At 41.8% G+C, this 25189-nt stretch overlaps 2 protein-coding genes across 2 annotated transcripts in view; both read left to right on the forward strand.

Moving 5' to 3' along the window:
* Nucleotides 1-3433: 3433 nt before the first annotated feature.
* On the forward strand, nt 3434-9690 carry LOC101167236 (ETS domain-containing transcription factor ERF-like). Its single transcript, XM_023964893.1, has 5 exons — nt 3434-3469; nt 3558-3853; nt 3930-4050; nt 6756-6840; nt 8564-9690. The coding sequence occupies exons 1-5, from the start codon at nt 3434-3436 to the stop codon at nt 8845-8847; spliced, it is 822 nt and encodes a 273-aa protein (XP_023820661.1). The 3' UTR covers nt 8848-9690.
* Nucleotides 9670-25189, forward strand: part of lig1 (DNA ligase 1) — a 74382-nt gene continuing 58862 nt past the window's right edge. Inside the window, exons 1-7 of the mRNA XM_023964901.1 lie at nt 9670-9841; nt 10321-10389; nt 13834-14008; nt 16217-16382; nt 17747-17872; nt 23623-23961; nt 24112-24220. Of these exons, the coding sequence (XP_023820669.1) occupies nt 9825-9841; nt 10321-10389; nt 13834-14008; nt 16217-16382; nt 17747-17872; nt 23623-23961; nt 24112-24220 (1001 nt within the window). The 5' untranslated portion in view covers nt 9670-9824. The remainder of the gene's footprint in view (nt 9842-10320; nt 10390-13833; nt 14009-16216; nt 16383-17746; nt 17873-23622; nt 23962-24111; nt 24221-25189) is intronic.

Here is a 25189-nt window from a genome sequence, read left to right on the forward strand (position 1 = left end):
ACTTTTTGGGAGCTAATAGTACTTTTTTACTTTTGACTTAACTTGGTTATGTGATACAAAAACATATTTTTGTTCTTCCGGAAAAAACAAAAAAGGTTTATTGCAATCATCCGGTCATTTTGTTTGTCTTTATGGTTTTTTAGATGTTTCGTTACGGTTCCCTTTTATTCTCTCAAAGCCTCTAACTTTCTGTTTAATTTCACTTCCTGTCTTTTAGGAAGATGGTTTAGTTGCTTCTTGTCATTTTGACGAACATTTCCTTGCAGCATTTCTGCTCTATATTTTTACAAAAAAATATTCATTTAGAGTGTGTAAAGTTTGTCCAAAACGTCGTGAAAATCAAACATCTTTCTTTGAAAATATTGAACATCATTTTAGGATTTTTTATCATTTAATACATTTATGAGTAATTCAGTACAATCATGATTTTCATTTCACAGATTTATATAGGAGAAATCATAAAAAACAGCGTTGTGCTGAACTGTGATACATTACAAAGTGTTATTGAAATTCAAGTCATTCCTCACTTTACAGTATTACTGTTTTAGAATTGTTATGCATCACATGACTCCTGTATTCAATTCAAATGATTTCTTTAACATGTTTGCAGGAGCTAATTATATAATAATATCAAAGCTAGTTTTACGTTCAGATGAGCTGCAGTAATGATTTCCACAGGCAGGACAGTTGGAGGACCAACACTCGCTTTTGGTTCATTTAATCCATAAAAACGTAGAAAAGATTATTTAAAAAAAGAAGAACATGAACCTGAGGTCAAAGAAATACTAAACCAAAAAATACTACATAGACAGACAGACTCAAGAACCAGCTACAAAACCAAAGAACTAACTCTGGACCAGAAGACGACCCCCCCTCTGCCAGCCAACGTGCACAGACGGTGAGCTGGTGGAGACGGTCACGTCTTCTAAAGACCTGGCAGTGGTGTTTGGAATGAGAACACCACCCTGCTCCACAAAAAGGATGGAGGCTGGCATCTTTTCCCGTCTCCACCGAGCTCCTCGGTGTGTTTCATCAAACAGTCATTGAAAGGGTTCTGCTGGACGCGGTGGTGTGCTGGTACAAGCCAGAGAAACCTGACCATCAGGAGGACTGAAGCTGGCCTCAGTGGAGGAGGAGCTGAACAATCATGGACAATGTGACCCCCCCTCTGCATGAGGCCTTCAGTGACTTTTATCCTGACGCTGCCCCACCACAGACTTAGAGAGTCTTTTGGCCCACGAGCCATCAGACTGCACAAAACTCTGAGTTAAGAGCTTTTACTTTATTTTTGGATTAGACTGAAGTTCTGGGAAACTTGATTTTAGATAAATGTTCTTATTTGCTTCTATCTTTTATTCAATTTATTGCAGTGACATGCGGTGAGGTTAATGGCTGGTGAGGCACTGACGTCATCAGTCAGATTTACAAACATATGAACCATACTGAGTAACTTATTCACCATTTGATTGACAACAGTTAACGTGTTTTGTTTAAAATATAATTTCAACGTGTTTTTTTTTTCATATACAAACTGCAGCATAGAAAAAGCACAAACGTTATTATCGTCTTACCTTTACTTGTAAATAAAGTCCATACGCCGCTCCTTCTGAAGAAAATGACTTGCCGCTTGCTGTCACTTATTCTGATGTTTTTTAGCGTCATAATCTCAGGGCTCACCGGCGCCCCCTAACATGAGGCACGAGAACTGCTGGCCTCACCCAGCGGCTTTTTCGCCGGCGTTTAGCGCTCAGCACAAGAAACACGTCCCTCACATACAGTTATTTATAAAAACAAACACTGTACATCATATACATCTCCTAAATTATGTAAACTCAGCTCATATAGTACAAGTGATTGAACCGACATACAGAGAGACAGCAGTACCGTCTGACTGCATAGGTATTGCGCAATCCAAGGTGAGACTCAGCGGGCTGGTGCCTCATCGCACGTCACTTCTTAGTATCTGAACGGCAAATGCGGAAATTCAGCAATTTTGAAAAGAAAAACCCCCAAAAATGGTAAATTTAAATGGAAAATGACTGCAGAGCACAAATTACTGATTAAATATAATAATTGAATTTATTTTTTCTCTTTTCTTCCCATAATGACAGGTGAGGCACAGCCTCACCTGCCTCTCCTGACTGCACGTCACTGGTTTATTGTGTTTTCAGTTGTTTTTCAAATGTTTGTGTTATTTAGGTGTTGGCAGCTGGCCACTGGAAATTTCCTTCAGGATTAATAAAAAGTCTATCCATCTATGATAATATATTATAGTATGGAAACAAAACAAGATTTTTAGACAGTAAATTGAGTTTTGTAATGATTGTTTCACTTCAGATTTCAGATTTGATGACAAACATTTAGAAAACGTTTTTTTATTTTTATTTTTTTAGGGTTTTATTGTCATTTTTGCTTAAACATAGTAACGATTGTTGCTGATGTGAAGAATAGAATAGAATAGAATAGAATAGAATAGAATAGAATAGAATAGAATAGAATAGAATAGAATTGAATTGAATTGAATTGAATAGAATTGAATAGAATTGAATAGAATTGAGTAGAATTGTATAGAATTGAATAGAATTGAATAGAATTGAATAGAATAGGTGTATTATCACTGTATTATTGTCACACGTGCATTAACATTTAAAATGCTCACTGGTCAGTGCCTCATTCATTCTGTTTTAAAAACATAATAAAATATAATTTATACCTAAGAGTTTAAATGTAATAATAAAAAATGTAATGAGCAATAATCCTAAAAGGGTTCAGATCTGCTCACATTTACTTTGACCGTGGATTCAGCTGAAGGGCTTCTTAACGGGCGGCACGGTGGTGCAGCGGTTTCGCCCTGGTTCAAATCCCAGCTGAGACCCTTCCATGTGGAGTTTGCATGTTCTCTCTGTGCACGTGTGGGTTTCCATAGAGTTCTCTAAACGGTCCCCAGCTGAGTGTGTATGTGTGCGTGTGTGTGTGTGTGCATGTGTGTGTGTGTTTTGGGTGTGTGTGGATGTGTGGCCCTGCAACAGGCTGGTGGCCTGTTAGGGGGGGACCCTCGCTCTTAACGGAAAAAACCTACATGTAAAATGAACACATTGAGAATCGTTTTAAAAACTCCAAAACAGCAGAGAAACCTGCAGGAGTTTGAGTTCCCATTGTTCAGTCTGAGCTGAAGCCAGGCAGGATTCATCTGTGATCAGCATCTTTGGTTTGGGAATTCTTTGGAAAGTCTAAATCAGATTGTTGTCCAGATTTCTCCAAAAATATCATCATTCCCTGAAAACTCAATATTCCCTCCATTCTCCTTTTTTAAACTTTGTCTCACAGGAAAACTGACTGTGTTTATAGTTACTCACACACAAAAGCAGTGCAACACCACAGCCACGCACAACTGTTGAAAGTAAAAAACACACAAGAAAAGTTACATTCTGTCATGTCTGCCATGTGTGACATTTCCTGTCATGCCTTTGTGAGTCCGTGTTGTGTAACTGTTGGGATTGTTTTGTTGTTTTACTTGAACAAAAGAGCTCTACAGTAACATCTAGTGACATAAAAAGCTACTTGCAGCCAAATGTTTTTCCCTGAAGGCCTTTGGGTTCACGACCTGTTCTCCTCCCCCAGCAGTGCTGTTTCCAGACTGGGCCTACAAACCCGCCTGGTCCCCCGGCTCCAGGCAGGTGCAGCTGTGGCACTTCCTGCTGGAGCTGCTCGGTCGCGGTGAGGGCGGCGCCATCGGCTGGGGAGGGGAATGGGGGGAGTTTGTGATCAGGGACCCCGAGAAGCTGGCCAGGTTGTGGGGGGAGAGGAAAGGCAAACCGCATATGAACTATGACAAACTCAGCCGGGCCCTCAGGTACCAACCAGGAGCAGGTGCACAGATGCAGCGCACGCCAAACAGGAAGTGGTCAACATTGAGCTTCTCCTTGCAGGTATTACTACAACAAACGCATCCTGCACAAGACTAAAGGGAAAAGGTTCACCTACAGGTTCAACTTCAGCAAACTCATCCTAGTCAACTACCCAGGATACCCGGCACCGCTCTTCCATCAGGTCACCTCCATGCTTTCTCACTTCTCTTGAAAGGGTTTCAGATGCTGAAGGAAGGGTAGAGACTTTTCAAAAACCAAGTCTCACATCTGAGTTTGAAACGACCAAACTTCCTCTCTGACTGCAGATAAATTTGTCTGACTTGACGACCATCATCCAGCACAGAAAACAACTCTATGACTCTACATCTTAATGTCAATGAGACATTTTAGTAACATCAATAGGACACTCAGGAGCTGCAGTTACATGGACAAAAGTGATCAGAATAAAAATGCGTCATGTAAACACGCCGTTCAGAATAATCTGCCCTGATCACACCCCTTTAGATCAAAGTTTCCTTCCGATTGAGATAGTTCGGTTATGCCGATTGTTGATCCGATCGTGGTGCAGGTAAACGGTTTATACGATTGTGGGTCATGACTGCCCTGGCTGTTATGTCACTCATAGATGGTGTGGCGCTCCAGATGAGGCTTTGGAGCGCAACACAGAACCAGCCGGCTGCTCCGCGTAAGCAAATGATGTCTGTGGTCACCGGGCTGAGCACAGGGGGGGCAGTGGAGCGGGGGGTGGGGGGCAGGAGGTAACCGGGCTAGTGGAGTGGTGGGTGACGGAGATGGTGGATATTAAGAACGTGAAAGTAGGCGGAGCGTCTGATGCTATTTATGTGGGCGCTGTCACGGATGACACCCAGACATTGTGTAAGGCAGAGGTCAGGGGTCAGCAACCGTTAACACTAAAAGAAGCGTTTGGTCCAGTTTCTTACTGACCAGAACCCAGCGAGAGCCACAGAGTCCCGGCAGGTCCGTCCTCTTTGCCTGAGGGACGTGCATCCTTCACTTCAAAGAAGATTTTTCTAAATCTGAAGCAGACTTCAACCTCAGGACGTCCTAAGATGCTCAAACAGGAAGTTCCAGCGTTCAGCTTCCTGCTTGTGTTCTTTCCTTTAAACCTGAGCTGTTGTAAACAGACTTTTCAGAAATAATTCTGAGGTCGTTTAGATTTCAACAGAAGGCAGTAAGGAGTTTCTGTGCTGGCCATCAGCTTGAAAGCGACGGCTATTCAACGCTGGCATCGGCGCTCAGCATTTATCCAGCATCTCTGGCTGTTTTGATCAAATAAAAAAAGTCACACAACAGATTGACAACAAGCCGTTGAGCGTCAACACCCTGAGAAACATTATTTTGAAACTGTACCTTAAAATAGACACAGAATTTCACAAAGCAGTGAGTCGCTCAGCATTCTCAGCTGAAAGAGATTTTTTTCTGCTCACATTTTAAATGAATATTTTGTAACCCATCATACTTTTTTTCATTCTTTAACTTCTCTTCTCAACAGTTCTGCAGTGGTTTAAATCCCTTTTAGAGAGCAGCGTTTCTTTCAGAATGTTGTTTCTGTGCATTTTCCTCATGTCTCCATCATATGCTTGACATTTAGAGCCAGTTTTTTTTTGCTGACATTGAAGGCATCAGACGTCCTCAGAGCTTTACCGGACAGTTCCAGGATCTGATCAGTGTGTGGATCTGATCACAGTGTGTGGATCTGATCAGTGTGTGGATCTGATCACAGTGTGTGGATCTGATCACAGTGTGTGGATCTGATCAGTGTGTGGATCTGATCAGTGTGTGCATCTGATCACAGTGTGTGGATCTGATCAGTGTGTGGATCTGATCAGTGTGTGGATCTGATCAGTGTGTGGATCTGATCAGTGTGTGGATCTGATCACAGTGTGTGGATCTGATCAGTGTGTGGATCTGATCAGTGTGTGGATCTGATCACAGTGTGTGGATCTGATCAGTGTGTGGATCTGATCACAGTGTGTGGATCTGATCAGTGTGTGGATCTGATCAGTGTGTGGATCTGATCACAGTGTGTGGATCTGATCAGTGTGTGGATCTGATCACAGTGTGTGGATCTGATCACAGTGTGTGGATCTGATCAGTGTGTGGATCTGATCACAGTGTGTGGATCTGATCAGTGTGTGGATCTGATCAGTGTGTGGATCTGATCAGTGTGTGGATCTGATCAGTGTGTGGATCTGATCACAGTGTGTGGATCTGATCACAGTGTGTGGATCTGATCAGTGTGTGGATCTGATCACAGTGTGTGGATCTGATCAGTGTGTGGATCTGATCACAGTGTGTGGATCTGATCAGTGTGTGGATCTGATCACAGTGTGTGGATCTGATCACAGTGTGTGGATCTGATCACAGTGTGTGGATCTGATCAGTGTGTGGATCTGATCAGTGTGTGGATCTGATCACAGTGTGTGGATCTGATCACAGTGTGTGGATCTGATCACAGTGTGTGGATCTGATCAGTGTGTGGATCTGATCAGTGTGTGGATCTGATCAGTGTGTGGATCTGATCAGTGTGTGGATCTGATCACAGTGTGTGGATCTGATCAGTGTGTGGATCTGATCACAGTGTGTGGATCTGATCAGTGTGTGGATCTGATCACAGTGTGTGGATCTGATCAGTGTGTGGATCTGATCACAGTGTGTGGATCTGATCACAGTGTGTGGATCTGATCAGTGTGTGGATCTGATCAGTGTGTGGATCTGATCAGTGTGTGGATCTGATCAGTGTGTGGATCTGATCACAGTGTGTGGATCTGATCAGTGTGTGGATCTGATCAGTGTGTGGATCTGATCACAGTGTGTGGATCTGATCAGTGTGTGGATCTGAATGTTTTTCATTTCCTCCTCCAGCTGGTCCACGGCGCCCTGCTTCCCTTCCCTTTCATCCCGGCTGAGAGCAGCCTTCCTCTCTGTGGAGGGTCAGCAGAGGACCGAGGTAAGACTACCCCCCCCCCCCCCCCCCAGCAGCAGACACAGCTTCCAGTCAACGCAGTTCACCTAAATTCATTCTTCACTTTTATTTTTCACCCAATGCAGATGGAATGTTGTGTGATTGATCTGAAAAAGTCCAATCTCTTGTGTCTCTCTCTCTTGTGTCAAAAATGATTGAAAATGTACAGTTTTCTTGAATTAATAGGAAGAAATGTCTTTGAATGACGTTTCAAAAGCATCAGTCCAGTTCACAAATGCAGCATTTATTATATTTGGATACTTTTCTTTCATAGTAATCCAAACATGTACACTGGTAAAATGTCGTTTTCAAATTAAAATAATACAGAAAATAAATTATATTTATCTTGTTATGTGTAAACCAATGGGGTGTGTTGAGTTTTTATTATTTGTTGTTCATTTTAATAACAGTGTAATAATTTGAAATGACTCATTTTAAAAACAAAATGGAAAAACTATCTTCGTACAAGTTGGCCAAACCTTAATAAATCCTTATAAAATCTAAAACTAACACTTGTTATGAGAACATAAATCTGATTTTTTGTCTCCAAATCAATAACAATGACTGCTAGTCTAGCTTTATTGAATTTCAAAACTACATCCTTAAAATTAAACATAAAATTACAGTGAAGTTTGAGGAGTTTTGTTTTTTTGTCCTAAATCATGTTTTTTTGTAGTCAAGAATCTGGAGCAAAAGGATTTGGACTCGTATTCGTATTAATTTCCTCATTTCTAGATCCTAACTGTAATTGATGCAAAAAATATTGACTGTGATCATTTTGAGAAAAGCTTGGAAATGTGTAGACTAGCAAAGAGAAGTTAAAACATCCTCCAACTTTGACAAATATTATGAATGTCCATAAAAAACAGGTTTTACATGTTTGCCAGTGTGAGTGCTGCCTCTTTAAATTCCTTACATTAAACAGGTTTTTAATCATTAAGAAGAAGGAGATGCTGTGCATTTATGGGATTCTGTTTAGCCTAAATCTGTGCACATAGAGCCCTTTATGTTCACCAGAAATATCATAAATGTGGAAGCTGGACTGACAGGGAAGCTGTTGTCAATGCAGTAAGAAATAATTGAGTTTCAAAGTGGTACTTATTCACATTTGTGTCACTTTTCTGCCTTGTTTGTGGTTCAGAACCGCCCATACATATGGAAAGTACAATGTTTTCTTTTGGTTTCTGCTTCTATAACTAAATGTTATTCATACTAAAACAGAAGAGCGGTGGCAAGAAGTGATACGAAAGACTAAAATAACCTGAAACTACAGACGTTACTGTTGTCTTTCTTTGATTAGAATACATTTAAATCACCAGCTGACTGTGTCGTCAAGATGAATAGCAGAAGGGAGAATAGAGACCTGTTTTATGACGTTTCTATGACTTTAAATCAACTCAAAATAAACTGGACTTTTCAAGAATTTTAAAGGCTGAGCATAAACGTAGGAAATCTATCTTTGTTTTCTAATTTTTTAATCAATTATCCATTAAAACACTTCCTGTGTCAGTTGTTGCCTTAAGAATCACTTATTTTACTCTGACTGAGCTATTTTTTGATCTGCTTTGTGAAAAAAGAGATTCAACATAATTATCGTCTCTGCCTCCCCCTGACACCTCTGTGGTAGCTGGCAGCTTCTTTTAGGGGTGCAATGAACAATTGCCCTTTGAGCTATTGATTTTTTCCCCCCCATTCTGCCCTCTTACAGCTGTCCAGCCTCTGCCTCACCCCTTCTTACTCCCGTGCCCCCTTCCCAAACCGATCGCAGCTCCTCGAGCCCTCCACGGCACGTTTCCCTTCATCTCCTCGTCTGCGCGCCCAGGGGTCAGCCGGGATGAGCCACGGGAATCGAACTTTATTGCTAACTTGTGGCCTCCGAGGGGCGCTACAGGGTGGGACGTGAGCCCCCACATCCAGCAGGGCCTGTCTGGAGCAGATAAGCTGACGGAAAATCAGAGGGAAGATCAGAGAGTGGAAAAGGAGAAAGAATAAGAAGGAGTTATGGAACTGGACATCTTTCAAACTTATGTTTTTTTTTATTCTTCTTCTTCTGTGTTTGTGATTGCAAATGTACAATCTTTGTAGCTATTTATTCAGTTGAAAGATTCTCCATTTTATTCATACATGCATAGGCAGGTTGTGTATTTGTGTGCTTGTTTGGGTGTTTGGGTGGGCCAAATAAAACTGCACACTCAGCTTACACTATCCAACTATTTTGTCTGATAATTCACCGCCCTTGTTTAAATGTCGTGAACATGACAGGAGCTGCATAAATGATGCAGGAATTTCTTTTTATCGTCTCTGATCATCTCTGCCTGCTGCATGCAGTTACATCTCCGGGACACCAGAGGGCAGTAAGAATTTATATGGTAAAGTTTTTCCTTAGAGCATTTGCCGGGAAAAGCTGAACAAAAAAAGACATCTCACTCTGATTTTCTTTCTTTAAAATAAATTCTTTATACTTTAAAAATAAATGTTTGCTTCCTACAATATTATTCAGTATCCTACACCATCACATGTATTCTCTTTTTTAAAATACTTTTTTTTAGCTGCTAATATTTTATAAACTATTTTAGTGACCTTTTTGTGTCAACAATCCCGTGTCGGATAGTGTGACACGCGCACAAAGTGTATAATTTTTGTCAAATTTACGAATTTGATGTATTTAAGAATTTGTTCTGTTACAGTAATGGGAGCCTGTTTTATTGATGATTTAATGTAATTCTTTAAATTAGATCATTTACACAACGAAAAATCTGAATAATGTGTATGTGGAGGAGTAATACCTCTTCATATTTTGTTGATCTTTGATTAAAATGTGATTTTGGCGCCGAATATTCCAAGTGAGTTTTGTGATTCTGTAGCGCGGGAGTTTGTGTGTTTTTGTGTGGATTTAGGGTTTGTCCACACCTTAACTTGTAGTTTTTGTTCATCGTGAAGTTCAAGTGAAAGAATTTCTGAGAGACAACATGCAGCGAAGCATTGCGTAAGTAAACAAGCAAATGGTCTGCTTCTGTTGAACTCCGTGAACTACTTCTAGGCGTGTTTATGTTTCTGCTCTCGGCTGAGAACCAACATGTTTTAAGATAAAAATGTGCTTGAATGAAGTTTGTGAAACAGTTTGGTATTTCTTATTGAACGCGCTTCCTTATTGAGCTAGCATGCTTTACTAACTTTAAGCTAGCCCTAGCATGATTATCCTTTGCAGGAAATACTTTGAATGTGTTATTAGTTCTGCCTTTTGGCTTATAAACGAACGTTTGTCGTTATAAAAAAAACTACTATCCTGTAGCGTTTATCGTGTGTTAATCGGGACTATCTTGATTACGCCAGAGAAGCTGTACATTTTTTTTGGCTAACGTTTACATGGACGTCACACTCAGTAGCATTTGTTGCAGCTCTTAGCCGTTTCTCTGGTAAGTGACGTCATCCATTTATAACATGTTTACTATTTTCCCCTATTAGATCATTTTTCCAGCCAAAGAGCAAAGATAAGGACATTCAGAAGAAGGCGATCGACGAGCCAGTGAAAAAGTAAGTTTTCCTATGAAATAACATGATGACGTCATTTCTCTTCTGCTATGAATACATTTGAAAAATGAAAATGTTTCCATGTAGTAAAGCAAACTAAACAAAGCATGGGAAATGATTACATTGTTATCATGAGAAGAAAACAGAGCAAACTAAAATAGTGTCATTTATTTTGAAGAATAAAAGTTTTGTAAATTAATGTATTTTTATTGAGGCTACTTTAATCAAATTAGCATCTTCTGCTTTATCCTGACTCCACTTGCTGATCTTTTTAATCTAATCTAATCTAATATAATCTAATATCTATTTGTGTTTCACTTGCATGGAAATGCGCCAAAGTCATTCCATGACCAAAACTTAAATAACTATCGTCCCATTTCAGTGATCAACAATGATTCTAAAGTTTTTCAAAGAACTATTTTTACTCATTTATCCAACGTTCTTGCTTCAAATGACCTCCTTTCTCCACCAGTCAGGATTCAGAAAACACTTTAACACAACTAGTGCTCTTATGAGATTTACCAATAACGTTTATTCACACTATGGTAATAACCTGTGCACAGCCACCATCTTCTTGGACCTCTCTAAATCATTGGACTTGGTTGATCATTACCGTCTTTTGGATAAATCCGTCTTTCTTATTCATCTCTTCTTTGGTTTGAATCTCATCTTCACTGCTGCCGTCAGTGTGTGTCAATTAGTATGGAAGCATTTGTGTAGCATAACTAAAAATAAAAGTCTATACAAGAAATGCTTTTTCATTTTCAAAATGAAGCTGCATTTGTTGACTCAAAATTAAAAAGAAATCTGCCAAGCTACTTTTTCTTCTTCAACACTGCTTATTCTGTCACTTAATTAAAATGATAATAAATTTGACATTTCATTTTCAAAAAGTTCTCTGGTAAAATTCATTTAGAAATGTATAATTTGACAATTAAAATGGATTCACAGAAATGCTTTTTCATTTTACTAAATGCAGCTGCATCAAATGACTCAAAATGAAAATAAAAAATCAATCCTTCAAAATGCTTTTTCATTTCTACTTAAAAACCGCTCATTCTGTGTCATAATTAAAACTAAAATGCAAAGAGAGGATTGCATTTTCATTTTCACATCCACCCTGCAAACATTGTCATATTATTCATTTCCAGTCAGCATTTCCAGGGGGGAGGCGGGGCGATGGTGTCAGTGCTGTCTCTGTCTGTCCTCTTTCAGAGTTTGGAGTTCCTCCACGGTAATGTTTTTAGCACATATTAGCCTAATGCTAACCCGTCTTCCAGGTCCCTGCAACCAAGAAAAAAGCACTGACTGCACAGATTTAAAAATATGAGCGAGCAACAGGCCCTTAATAATAATCATAACTGTAATAAAAGCACATTTAGAAGATCGTCTCCTGCAGCTTCCCACTATTTTTGCTGTTGAATGACAGCTGCAGCCCCATGAACAGCTCTAGTAGATTTCACCAGGCTAAACTTTTGGTGTTTGCTGGTTGAACCAACACGCACTGACGTCATCGCCCCGCCTCCCCCCTGGAAATGCTAAGACAAATTGAATAATGTGACAATGTTCGCAGGGTGGATGTGAAAATGAAAATGCAATCCTCTCTTTGCATTTTAGTTTTAATTATGACACAGAATGAGCGGTTTTTAAGTAGAAATGAAAAAGCATTTTGAAGGATTGATTTTTCATTTTGAGTCAACAAATGCAGCTTTATTTTGAAAATGAAAAAGCATTTCTGGATCTGACTTTTATTCTTAGTGATGATGAAGTGAGTTCCAGGTAAAGCTGTGTGTATAACAGGTTACTTGCTTCTGCTGTTTGCAGATAGAATCTGTGCAATGAGGCGTTTTAGCCAGTGCCGTGGGGTTAAAATCCCACCTCACTGTTCACTGTCTTAACCTCCATCCAAATACAAAAAAATAAGAGGAGCATCCTTAACTTTAGGAGGAAGTTTACTTTAACCTTTAGGAGTACAATTGGCTGTTTTGGTCTATTTTTAACCTTTACATATCCACCTTGTTAGCCTTCTCTTTTGTTGGGATCATTTTCTCAGTACAACCTTACCTGTGTGACTTTTTGTTGTTGCTGTTCTATTGTAGAATTTTTTTAACCGACTTCACCTAAAATCACAGACAAAACCCGATTTATACTATGAAAGTCACAAAGGTTTATTGAATCTTCCTTTTTTCTTTACTTAAAGTGGAGAAATTTGTAGTCTAACTAAAAAAAACACATGTAGAAATGTTGCTGACATTAACGTTTAATGCAAACTTTTCCCAATCAAATGCAGTAAATGTCTCAGGTGTTTTGGTGCTGATGTTCCTCAAACGGCTTTTAAAATAAAACAAAGACATCTACCATCCAAGTTTAGTCTTCATCATTAGTCTGGAGGTAAAAGGAGTAAAACCCCATCTGGTATGCGATTGGAAGCCTCTTGTGTAAAAATCTGTTGACCTGGACGGTCACAGCGTCCTGAAATGCTCAGAAATTCCCTTTTAAAACGGATCATGTGATATAGTCACTCTGGAGTGTTTGTTCCCTTTAAAGCTGGACATGTGATGCATATAGCCCACAGTGTTCACACTCTACAAGCAGGGAGGGACTTCTGCTTTTTCTACTGCTTAGTAGCGCGTGTCCACCTCCTATAGTATTAAGAGGCCTGGTGTGAAATGTTGAAGCGGGGCAAATCTCGCTGATCTTCCTCCAGACTTTTTCTTTTACAGTGAAAAACTTTGTGTCATAATTCCAGCCGGGCACAAATCACAAATATGAATTCCTCCTCCAAGATCAATTTCAAATGGTTGGTACTTCCATGAATTCCAGGGACACCGTGCATACGTCACTATCATATCAGAGTCTCTGATTGGTCAAGGTTTGACATGGTTTACCTTGCAACACGCCTTCATTGGCTGCAGGTTTTGTGCGTAGAGCCCAGAAACAGTCGCTTTGCTTGAACGTGAGAGTTTTGATCGCAGAAGCCCAAAGCCCGTCTTGTGCGCGTTTACAGAGACTCACAGGGTTAAAGCAGAGTTTGTGGTGGACAGCTCAGTAACTGCTGTGTAGGTTTCACTGACAGATCTCAGTGGATCAGAGAAATTTAACTGTCAGAAAAATCTGGACAGAGATGAGGATGTTGAGCTTCTCTCCTCTGCTTTGATGGTAAGTCTTCATTGTTTCTGCACTTCATAATCTTTAGAGGCGGCCTTAAAACTGACTTAAATTGACTTGATGTAATGATCTCCTCATCGCCGCTCTGACCTATTTTTTATTACCCCAGCACGGATTTTTAATGGATTTTTATGACTCTGCTATTGACCCTGAACCTTTTCTACCACCATAATTTGGCATTCTGCAGCTCTGCTTTTCCAACAGCTCCCCATAAATCCAGCTCGCTGCGGCTGCAGCGTCTCAACCTTGCATCTGTTTTTTTCATTTTTGTATTTTTAGAATTGCCAAAAGCCCCCTCAAGGTGCAGAATGGTGTGCAGGAAGTGGATTCCCCCATCAAGAAGAGTGGCAAACGCTGCCGTCAGATCGTAGACAGCGATGAAGACGAGGCCCCGCTAGTGAAGGAGCAAGCAGAGGAGCAAGGAGGAAGGAAAGCTCCTGCAAAAACAGAAAAGGTGAAGGGAACGTCTCCTCTGTGCTCCTTAAAGGTCTGCCAGGAATTAAAACTGACTGCAGAAGACTGCATCCCTATGTGGCGTCACGTGGTTGGTTAAGACACTAGAGTGGACTCTGAATCACTCGATTGAATACTTTTGTCAATAAGCCTCACGGTGAAAAAGCCTAGAGCTTTGGCTGTCGTTCAGCCACCTGTTGTTTTGATAAACAGTCCTGTTGATCTCCTCCCTGGCTTTGTTTGTGACGTGCTGACACTTCTTCATTATTTACTCTGCCAGTGAGGAGACTGTGATGGATCTGCGGCGTTTGTCACCGGGGCCCGCCTCCCTGCTTCTTTATGTGCAGCGAGGTGCAATCACACGCCGGGCTCTGCCAGAGATAAATGCAGGTCACAAACCAAACCGTTGTCTCCGTCTGTAATTAATCGCTCGCTCGTCTTTTGTGTTTAATAGTCGCTCTGCCAAATGTTCAACAAGGTCGCTTGCTCTTCTGTGGCTCTCCAAAAAACGCTCAAGTCCGACTCACCGGCGTCTGACCTCAGATGAGGTTGATAAATACACTAAAGATCATCAGGGTTGATATGAACGGCGCCTCCTCTGTGTCATTAAGCAAATTGGAGTTTGGATTTATTGCAGGTTTGACATTTTCATCAACAAAATTGAACACAGATGAATTTGCTTTTGCTTAATTCAACTTTTTAGCATCAGAAAACGATTAGAACCACTTCCTGTAACAACCATATTTGGGAATGTTGATGAAGCATTGCTGTGATGGAGGCATTGGTGACAGTTTAGTGGAGTTCTTCTATTTCAAAGATATCTTAATGTTTTTATCCTAGATGGGCTCCAGGTTTCCTGCAGTTGAGGATGGCTTAAACTTCAGCATCTCAGTCTTTGACTTTGAGTCGACTTAAACAGTAGCCAAACTCACTGAGCTAGAGCCGCGCTAGTTAGCCACACCTTTTTCACCTCGGAAATCCTAGAACACGCAAGGGATAATGCTCTTCAAGTTGTCTATTATCAGAACTTAATGGACAATGCTGTTTTCAAATAATTTAAGCACCATAAATGCTTGTTTTGTTTGCTTCTAAAGTTAACAGTAGAACGTTCACGTTTGACATTGCTTACAGTCACATTTCTTTCTCCTGCTGGTGTTCTATGAACACTTGCATATCTCCTGCAGACCACATAAGGAGCCAGTACTCGTCTCTTACTATCGACTAGAGTGTGGCGTGAGGGCACCGTACGGCGGCATCACCCACAGGTGCATGCAACTAATCTTACAAATACTTCACTTCATTACGTCTCTTTAGGTGACAGTACGAGCCTCAATGAACTGAAAAACACACCTGCTCCCCTTAATGCAGCCCCTCCACGGGCCGTACTACCCAAGAACCCGCAGCACCTGTACTGGAGCATGAAACGAAGCCTTTAGATCCAAAAGAGCGATGGAGGTGAACTGAGTTTCTATCAGCTCACACTTTATGCTACATTCACTCTCTGTTTCTTCTGGGAGTGACTCCATGATTGAGGTTTCTTCACTGTATCTCTTGGATCACCTTTGGTGCTGGTCGGCTGTGGGGCAGCGGTAGAACCTCTGATTGGAGGATTGCAGGCTTGGTTCCCACCCTGCCTGTCCATGTGTCTGAGTGTCCTTGAGCAAGATGCCGAACCCCACATTTCTCTGGTTGTTAAAGGTTGGCCCCAGTGTTGAGCAGCGGAGCTGCCACCAGTGTGTCAATGTGTGTGTGTGTGTGTGTGTGTGTGTGTGTGTGTGTGTGCATGGGACTGTGACTGTAAAGCGCTTTGGGCCTTCTAAGACGGTAGTAAAGCGCTATATACAAATTTCCATTTCCCATGTTGTCCTGCTTTTGATAGAATGTGGAACTCCGTATCCAACTGCTCCTCTGTGGACAAAATTTCCTGAGCTATTTTGTTTTTCTTTGCAAGTTCTGTTCTCTCGAGATTGTTTTAACACATTCTGAAAGCTGAGGGGTGTTAATTAACACGCTCCAAGTTTATATTTCTTTTTAGGGCGGAATCGGACAGATCTTTGGATCAGCAGCTGTTTGTTGTCTGATTTGTCTCCGGTGACGTTCACAGCAGCTGAAGTGCTATTTTACAACATAATGTGCTCAGTATGGAGTAACGATCACGAGAAACGGGATAAATCATTGCTGGATTGTGCCTCTTCTTTGTGTCTTGTAGAAGGACGATGTGTTCAAGGCAGTTCCCACCCCTCTGTCCCCACCACCTGCTCCAACCACACCCTCAACCCCTGCTACTCCAGCTACTCCCGCCTCTTCGGCTTCACCGGGAACGCCCAGCACCTCGGACTCCACCTCACCGTCGGGAATCAGCAAACGCAAGACTGGTCAGTGTCTGATCTAGTTTGACCGGTTCTATGCTTTCCCTGTTTGGGCTGATGGTCCATTCTTCTGTTTGAATAGGAGATGAACAGTGACTTTACACATCCATATAACAGAAACCAAGGAACTATTAAATTCACATCATCCTTTTTAATGTTTTTTAGATTCACCCAACTGTAAAAAAGTTGTAGCATTTTGAGAAATTTGACACCAACAGAGTTAAAAAAAAGACATTTTCTTGCTCTGAGCTGTTTTTCTGATGCCTGGTTGGCAGAAGCCCAATGATAATGTCACTGTGAGGGGACTCGGGTAATAAAACCTGCAGAAAGTTCATTTACTCAGAATCTTTTTGGAGCTGATTTTGTTTCATCTGTCGACTCCGTGCTCTTTTGTCAACAAATCTCAAACAGAATCACAGTTTCTCAGTGATGCAGTCTGCTGAGTCGTCCTCCTGGAGCTCATGTCCCTTCACCTCTGCAAGGATGCGTAAAATGAAAACAAAGACATTCCAGCTGCTTTGTCTTTGCGGCGAGCCGTTTCTGCTGAAGCAGCAGAGGGTGGGAGGCTGCCCTCACACCGCAGCTGCCGTTTCCCTCCTTTCAGTGGACTTTCAAAGTAACCTGAACACACGTGCCCCCCCCCTCGTTTATGACTGCAAATCAGGTGGTTTGAGCATTTCAGTCACACAGGAAGAGACGGCAAAAGAGCAGCTTTCTTCGCTGTTAGCTCGTTCTTAAGATGCATGCATCTCCACTCAGCATGGAGACAAAGCTTTGAAGAAGACCTTTGTGCTTCTAGTTTTTTCCTCATCACAGGAGTATTGCACAGGCTTAAAGAGACAAAACACGCTAAAGAGCTTTTGAAATCAACTGCTTTGTTTTCATTTGCAAAGCACCTTCCATCTCCTCTTTTTAAAGCTCCTTGTTTCATCCTCCCATTCTCCTCTGCTTTTCCACTGTGTCGCCACAATTAGAGGTGTGCTGCGAGGAAAGCATCACATTAAAGTAAAAACCCCGATTTAACGAGAGGTTGCAGTCTTAATGTGTCGGGTTAATGCTTTCATTATGAAATCTGGAGGAGAAACAAGAGTTGTGTTTGCTGGAAGCACTACGGAGGCGGTCCTGGACCCACAACCGCCGCTGCCCTCAATAAGAATGGCTGCAAACAATGAGTGCAAATTACACTGGAACCGTTAGCTGCTCGGCTGCGTGATGGCTTTCAGCTTTAAATGAGCAGTTTCATTAACAAAGTACACATCTGTGATTCCAGTCTTCGTCCGTAACTTTGCTGAAAAAGGCCACTTGTCCTGTTTTCATTCCTCTTTATTCTCCTCCCTCTTTTAATGGAATGCTTCTCCTGATGCTTGCAGCGAGGAAGATGTTTCCCAAGAGGAGGCTGGAGGAGGGCAGAAGTGAGAAAGCAGAGGGGCAGTCTGCAGAGGAGACGGGTCAGCAGCACAAACGGCCTCGCGTGGAGAGCAGCACCAGCAGTGCAGGTATGAATTCACCTCTGATAGCAGGCGTCTCCTCAGGCCTGATGCTCTGTTAGAGCGGCTAAATCGACATCCTCCTTCATTTGATGCAGAATTTAAGGCCTCAACACTAAATCACTTTTGCAAAAATGCTGAAATCCATGTTTTTTAGATCTTTGAAAGACTTGCAGTATTTTTCATTGTTCAAGCGGGTTAAAAGTCAAAGGGGGCGGAGACTTTTTCTTTTTAATCACTTTGTTTAAACATGCATGTGCCCATAGCAACACTAATATGATAGTGACAGGCAAACTCCACACAGAAAAGTTTGCAGAGAAATGGAGTTGAGGGTTTCGTCTCCATAGCAACCATTTTATTTTTGGTTGTCTGGGGGTGACAAACAGGTCTATGCAAGTGTTAGTAAAAACCTTGGAAAGTTTTTCTGTTAACTATGCTCACATTTCTATTGTATGTTATACCGTTTTGTTCAGCCTAAGCCAGGGATCCATGTATTCAATTTTCACAATGATTTGGTTCAAAAATGTGCAAGCAGTAAAGTAAAGCCGTTTTGTGAGCTCGCTCCACGAATGTTACACTTTTGAAAAACTAAATGGTGTGTACTTGTATAACGCTTTTCTACCTACAAGGCCGTAAGGGCTTTACAGTCACACACACTGATGGCAGCCGAGCACTGGCGCCAACCTTCCACCAAAAGGCAAGGTGGGGTTCAGTGTCTTGCCCAAGGACACTTCGACACATGGGTGTGCAAGGCGGGATTTAAACCTGCAATCTACCGCTGCATCATGGCCACCCTAAGAACTAGTGGTTTTAGAAAAATACTTAGGATGGGTACCGAACAAAAACTCTGTGCCATGTTGCTGTCAGTATCATAGAAAAACGCGGATTGTGGTGCTTTGTAGCAGCTCAGATAAGAACGAGTGAAGCACTGCAGCTGCACAACGGCTAACGCATGTAGCACCAGGCAAATGCTGTCGGCAATGTCGGCTAAAGTTCTGCAGAACCTCACAGCAATGGATTCTAGTTTAGCGACCTGATGGATCAGAGTGATGTGTACAACGCTCTGAAACAAGGGCAACGTGATGGCGATGACTGTTACCATTTCACTTCTGCGTGTGAGAACGCGGGGCTACAGCTCTGCAGTGCAGACTGATGTGTCAACAAAGCATCTTTGCCACAGTAAAGCAACATTCTTTCACCCTGTCATGCTGCCTCATCATCACACTGTATTGTTTCTGGAAAGAATTTGTATTTTTGTTTTCCCCTTTATTTTTTAAGGAACCATTTAGGCTCCTGACCCATTTAAAAGTTCTGGAGAAGATACATTAAGCCAGTGGTGGCGAAGACGCGACTCTGGGCCAATAAGCATGCGGCTCATTACATTGTGGCGACCTGGGGGTTAGCCCCGCCTTCAGCACCTAAGACTCATGGGAAGTGGGGAATCTTGGGTTTAAAGTTCCTCACCATGAATTGTGAGCAGAAGTGAGGTCCATGCTGTTTGGCTGTTTGGGATGTGTTCAAATTAGAGGTAAGATCTTAAGCCCGAGCCCGAGTCAGAACCCGACAATCTTAATGACAATCATTACGTTCGGGTCGGTTCGGGCCGGGCTTCTCTCTCGCTGACTTTTTTAATAAATATATTGAAATGGCTGCAAAGAAGGTCCTTAGGCGGGCGGTTGTCAAACAGCTCTTTATTAATCCTGTATGTCAGAACGGTTACCGCACGAACCGAAAGGCACAGCCAGCTTCTTCTTACTCAGAGAGAGAACGTTCACCGAACGCACACACACCCACACACACACACACAGGTAGACCCCGCCCCCTCTATCCCACCAGTCACCAGCCCACCGTTGATTGACACACACTGTGGTCCAGCAACTGGCAGAAAGAGGGGGGCGCCGGCCACCCGCAGCTCTGCGCACGTGTCATGAATGTAATCTTCCCTCCGCAAGCCCGCATCTATTTTGTTTAGGTATCCCTGATATGGAGCAGCAAGAAGTCAAGGATAAACTTAAGACAGGGGAACTGAAAAGGCAAACATGCACCACCGCGGCTGCAGAATTTCTCCGCGTAATGAAGCGAGTGCGCATCGAGATCTCTCTTTCACTCTCTTTGTCAGGCCTCTTATTCTGTGTTCCAGCGTTATTTCGTTGTGCAAATGCATTTATCATGATCATAAAAATATGTAAACATTTTAACCTTAAGAAATCTTGTGTTTCCTTCTGCCACAAATACTATGGGACAAACTGAAATTTTGGGTTTGCTTCAGGCTCGGGCCTGCAAATCTAGTTAATTGGTGGGGTTCGGACCGGGTTCGGCTTTAATGCCCGCGGGCCTGAGTCGGGTCGGGCTGGATTTTTAAGGCCCGATCTTACCTCTAGTTCAAATATATGGGCGTTGATGCCGGAGAGGAGAATATGTCATGTGCTCCTCTGCTTCCTTCTCTCTCTCTGAGAATGTTTACAGACGTGCTGTGTATGGGGCACGGACAGTTCTCCAATCCAACTAATTATCAGCTCGGCTCTGCCCTCCCTGCTACAGAGACGAACCAGCTGGGTCGTTACGATCTATATTGTCCTTCATTTCATAGTTTTTTCCCTCTTAAACCACGCTCAAATCCATCAGAGGGTATTAAAAATAAATAAAAATAAAAGTAATTTGGCAGTGTGTGTGTCTGATGCTGCTCCTGACCGCCAATCATTTGTGCGGGTTACGCCCAATGCCGGAAAAAATAAGTAAATATTTATATGTGTGCTGACTGTTACCCTCATGGTCAAAACGGCTCAATTCAGAGTATAAACAAATTTAAAAGGGATTGGATGAATTCAGACTCATCAGAACAACTTTTAGTGTGATACACATTGCTTCTCACTGTTTGCCTGACAATCTAAATGTCATAAACACTTAGAAAGATAAAGTTTGAATGAAGTAAAAGTGCAGGACTTCCATTAATTCTGCCTGTAGTTGCTTTGGCCCGCCCCCTCTAAATCCTGGCCAATGAGTGAAGAGGTCTTTAGTCACATGGTTTTGTTTACAAGCTTTAGTTCAGAACAGGGGGGTATTCCAGAAAGCAGGTTATGCTAGTTACCACGGTAAGTTTGAGGCTAAGGAAGTTGATAACCTCAGTTTTCGGTTCCAAAAACAGAGGTATGTTTCAGGGTATGTCAAGTTGCCATAGCAACTCATGCTCTGAACATAACCTGGTCTGGAGCAGGTTTAGTTGAAGGTTAGTTTGTTGTCAGAGAAGTGAAGCAGCATGGCGTGTCCATTTGAAGATGATTTAGTGGATGAAGAATCTCAGATAATACTTTTTCCACCATGAGAGGGTGATAAGACCACATATGGATGTTGGAAAAATAAACTTTTTACTTTGATCTAACTTAATCATTTGCTTCAGTTAAGATAAAGTTAACATTTTTTTAGTTAAGTTAGCTTAAAAATAACACGTAGTTTTCAGACAGGTATTTTACTTTCATTCAAATTAATTCAATTAATCATTAATTCAACTTGTAGGTGTAACTTTGGTGCTGCTGTTAGATCGGCACCGCAAGGGATTGTGGGATACCATTCCCTTTGCCTGTCTGGACGGATTTGGGTTTAAGTGTGGCTTTTTTTTGACCAAATGTGTTTAGTTGTTTAGCTGTTTTACTGTGTTTTGCTGTGTTTTGCCGAGTTATTTTGTCCTACTATGCTTACGTCTCTGCATCATGAGTCAGAGGGAGGGAGAGGATGATGAGTTTATATAGCACCCCTAGTGCTCAGCAATGTTATAACAATGTTGGAAAATTGACAGTAAAAGACTGTTGGCTGTGAATAATCGTTTGCTTTCTTTTTATTGTTATGAAAATGAGAATATCTGCCGGCTCAAATTTAGACATATGAGAGTTCAAGAATTACAATAAATTAAGATGAAAAAACTATGAATTGAATTGGAGTAATATGACATTTAGTTAGATAAATTTGTAAATTTGAGTTGTATTAACAATTATTGAGTTTTATAGACGTAAGAAATTAGGTTGAATAAATTTAACTCAATTAATTGTTACCAATAGAAGTAATTCATTTAAGTTGGCAAAACTGGATAAGTTATAAATATACATGCGTCACATGAAAATAGAAATGAGATTGAAACTTCTGCGTTTACTTTGTCTGTTCTTTTTCTCCAAGCAGAAACTTTCTTTTGCTGATGAGCCTTGTTACTTTTTTGATGGGCGTATAATCTTCATACGCCGCCATTTTAACTCCGTCTCAGTCACTGGAGTATAGCGCTCTCTTTTTTTTTTAACGACGCGTTTCCATGGTGACTCCGGAAATCGGCGATCCATTGAGTATGTCTTTATGTACTTGCTGTGCACGTGCATTAACCCAGGGTTACCAAGTGGAGCGTAATTACGCCAACTCATATCCGGTCTTTTGGAACCGACATACCCAGAGTAAGCAAGTTCAGGCGGATTTCAGCCAGAGTTCAGGCTTAAAGTCAGGCTAGTTTAAACATGCTTCCTGGAATTACCCCCCTGGAAAGTCGCCTTGACAACAGTCTAAATACAGACCAAACATAAGGTTCAAGACTGGATCTGGACTAGATCTGGACTAGAGGTGTGACGGTGTGGGATTTTTGATCACTGCAGTGATGAACCAGCAGGCGGTTAACCGCAGACCAAGTCTTCTGCGTTCTAAAATTGAAATTTAGTTTTTGAGAGAGTTCTGTCTTTTGTCACATTTATTTATGTAGATGACTTTCTGGAATGCAGGCAGGCCCGTCAAGGATCTCAGCTAACGGTCCTTTTCTGTAAACTCTGCTCTGGAATCCAGATCCTGCAAGAAAACGTCCACCTTTACGGATGAATAACTGTAGAATTCATTTGAACACCTGTGCAGATGTCACTGCAGAATAAACAAGTATAAAGCAGCTGCAAATCCTTGATGGTTTTACACGTCTTGTGCTTCGAGGTTCAGCTTAGAACAAAAACACCTCATTAATGTGTGAAACATGAAGGGATTTTCAGCTTATGCAGCTAAATGGCACTTTGCACGACCAGTGCAGAAGCTGTGGGACTTCAGCAAGGACCATTAGGTTGAAGGGACACACTTGAGTAGATTATTTTGGCTAATCTACGCCGTACCTCAGAACCTGAATAGAGAAGCAGAGGACTCCAGGCTGAAATAATCTTTTAGCTCCTTGCAAAATGCCCCGGGCAGTTTAAATGCTGCTTTCTATTGGTTCAAATCCGGCTTTGATGTGATAAAATTTGCTCTGCAGCTTTAACATCACGCTGGGGGGGGAAAAAAACAGTAAAACTCAGTCAGCAAGATGTATAAGACATTATACCCGCCTGGTGTTTTTGCGTCACCAAATTTAACCGGTTTGTTTGATTACAATCAAAAGAGTGGATACACTTTTTTTTTCTTTCTTGTCAAAGCTTTGCTGGCTTTGACAAAGCTGTCGGGTCTCTCGCTGACCGCACTGATTGATCAGTGAATCTCCTTCATTATTATGATGTGTGATGTCTTCACTGGGTCTGGATCACGACCTCGTCTGTCTGTGGAGACGGCTGCAGGTTTGTCAATAAGATTTCCTTCTCCAGCCCGTCTGTGTCTGCTGAACAGAATGCCTCAAAATAACACTGTTGGCATTTATTGAAGGAGGCTGTTTTGAAAAGCGGCTTCAAACGGGGGCGCACACACACACACACACAAACACGCACAAACACTTGCACCAAGTCAACCTGCTGGTATTTATCTCCTCTCTCCCCATGCAGGGAACACGGATGAACCCATGGAGGAAGAAGCAGCGGCTGTCGTCCCAGGTGAGCTGCTAGAAAACGAAAAGACTGCAGAAGGAGAAAAGGCCAAAGAAAAAGAAGAGGAGGAGGAGGAGGTAGAGGAAAAGAGCACCGATGAGGGAGGAGAGAAAGCTGAGAAAAAGGAAGAAAAGCAGAAGACGTCTGATGAGCGAGGGCCTGAGAAGGTCACCACAGAGGAGACGCAAGAGGGAAAAGGGAGCCCAAAAAGTCCAATCGTGGAAAAAAAGCAGAAGGACGCAAAGGAGCAGAAAGATAAGGAGGCGGCCAAGAAAGCTCCAATCAGCAGTTTCTTTGGTGAGGAGAAATTTGCATAGCTCTGTGCTTTCATTAATGACGTGTCTGGAAATGTCCTGCGCCTTTATCAGCAGCGGAACATGATGAAAGTAATTCTATCACCTCACCCAGCTCCAGCCTCACCTTTCCCTTTGTTTCACTCATTCAAAGCTCCCAGAAAAGCAGCAGCGAAGACGGAGAAACCAGAGAAGAGTGACGGAGAGAAGAAGACGAGTGCCATGAGGAAGAACTCAGAGGAAGACCGTAAAGAACCCAAAGGGTACAACGCACTAATCAGGATTTTCATCCAAATCCTATGAGGTGTAGATGAAGTTAACCTCTGACCTCTGTGGTAAAAACAAATATGAAAAAAATCTATTTGGCGGAGTGTTAAAGAAAGATTTCTATATCTGATGATGTCATTATTTTAAATCAAACCTCTCCATGCATTGTGCTGCCGCTCTATCAAAGTAACCTGAATGTAAAGAAACAATGTAGAAGATGATGCTTGAATCAGCCCCAGCACATACAGGGGGCCAGGTCTGTCATTTTTAACGTTTACATTTTTATTTATTGTTTCTTTCATGGAACCAGTGCACATCAGAAGCCCTGCTGCAATTTGCCCAAAGGATATTTTATATCCCTGTTAATAATTGTCAACCTTAAAACCCCAAAACATCAGTACATTAATACAAACATTCACCAAAAATATATTTTTTAAACAAGCCGTTAAAAAGAAAAAGCATTTATTTTATGCAAATTTAAAATAAATAAATCTGTCACATAGATTTGTAAAGTTTGTGTAGCTGCTAGAAATGATTTTGGTCCAATGACTGCATAACAGAACTGGACTAAGTGACCCCTCCCCCCCCGCATTACAAACAGGAAGTACCCGTGGGTTCCAAAAGGCTAAATTCCCAAGACTTCTGTAGAGAAATAAACGCCTATTATTCAATCATCACCCCCCCTTTTTTAACCTGTCCTTTTTGACCCTCATTTTTTGTCTTTAGTCCATGATATTCAAGGTACAGACTGTCCAATCAGATGCCTCCAAAAAACTATGGGTTCTCACAATGAATGTTTAAAGTGACTCCTGGGCCCGCCATAAAGTGGTAGGGGTGTGGCTTTCCTCCAAGCCTACTCCTCATTGGTGAGAGTGGCTGCCAGAGAACCGTTGACTCAGACCGACTTGGACCAATCACTGCTTACTGAAGGTGTCTGGCTCTAACACGGCGACTGTGAGATTGCA

This window comes from Oryzias latipes, chromosome 17 (assembly GCF_002234675.1).
Source record: "Oryzias latipes chromosome 17, ASM223467v1".
Taxonomy (NCBI): domain Eukaryota; kingdom Metazoa; phylum Chordata; class Actinopteri; order Beloniformes; family Adrianichthyidae; genus Oryzias; species Oryzias latipes.

What these genes read in the sequence shown, in the direction of transcription:
- LOC101167236 (XM_023964893.1), top strand. Translation starts at nt 3,434, where the DNA reads ATGTCTGCCATGTGTGACATTTCCTGTCATGCCTTT. An exon ending in ACATTTCCTGTCATGCCTTT is followed by an intron (nt 3,470 to 3,557) that starts GTGAGTCCGTGT and finishes TGACATAAAAAG; the next exon opens with CTACTTGCAGCCAAATGTTT. An exon ending in AGGGTCAGCAGAGGACCGAG is followed by an intron (nt 6,841 to 8,563) that starts GTAAGACTACCC and finishes GCCCTCTTACAG; the next exon opens with CTGTCCAGCCTCTGCCTCAC.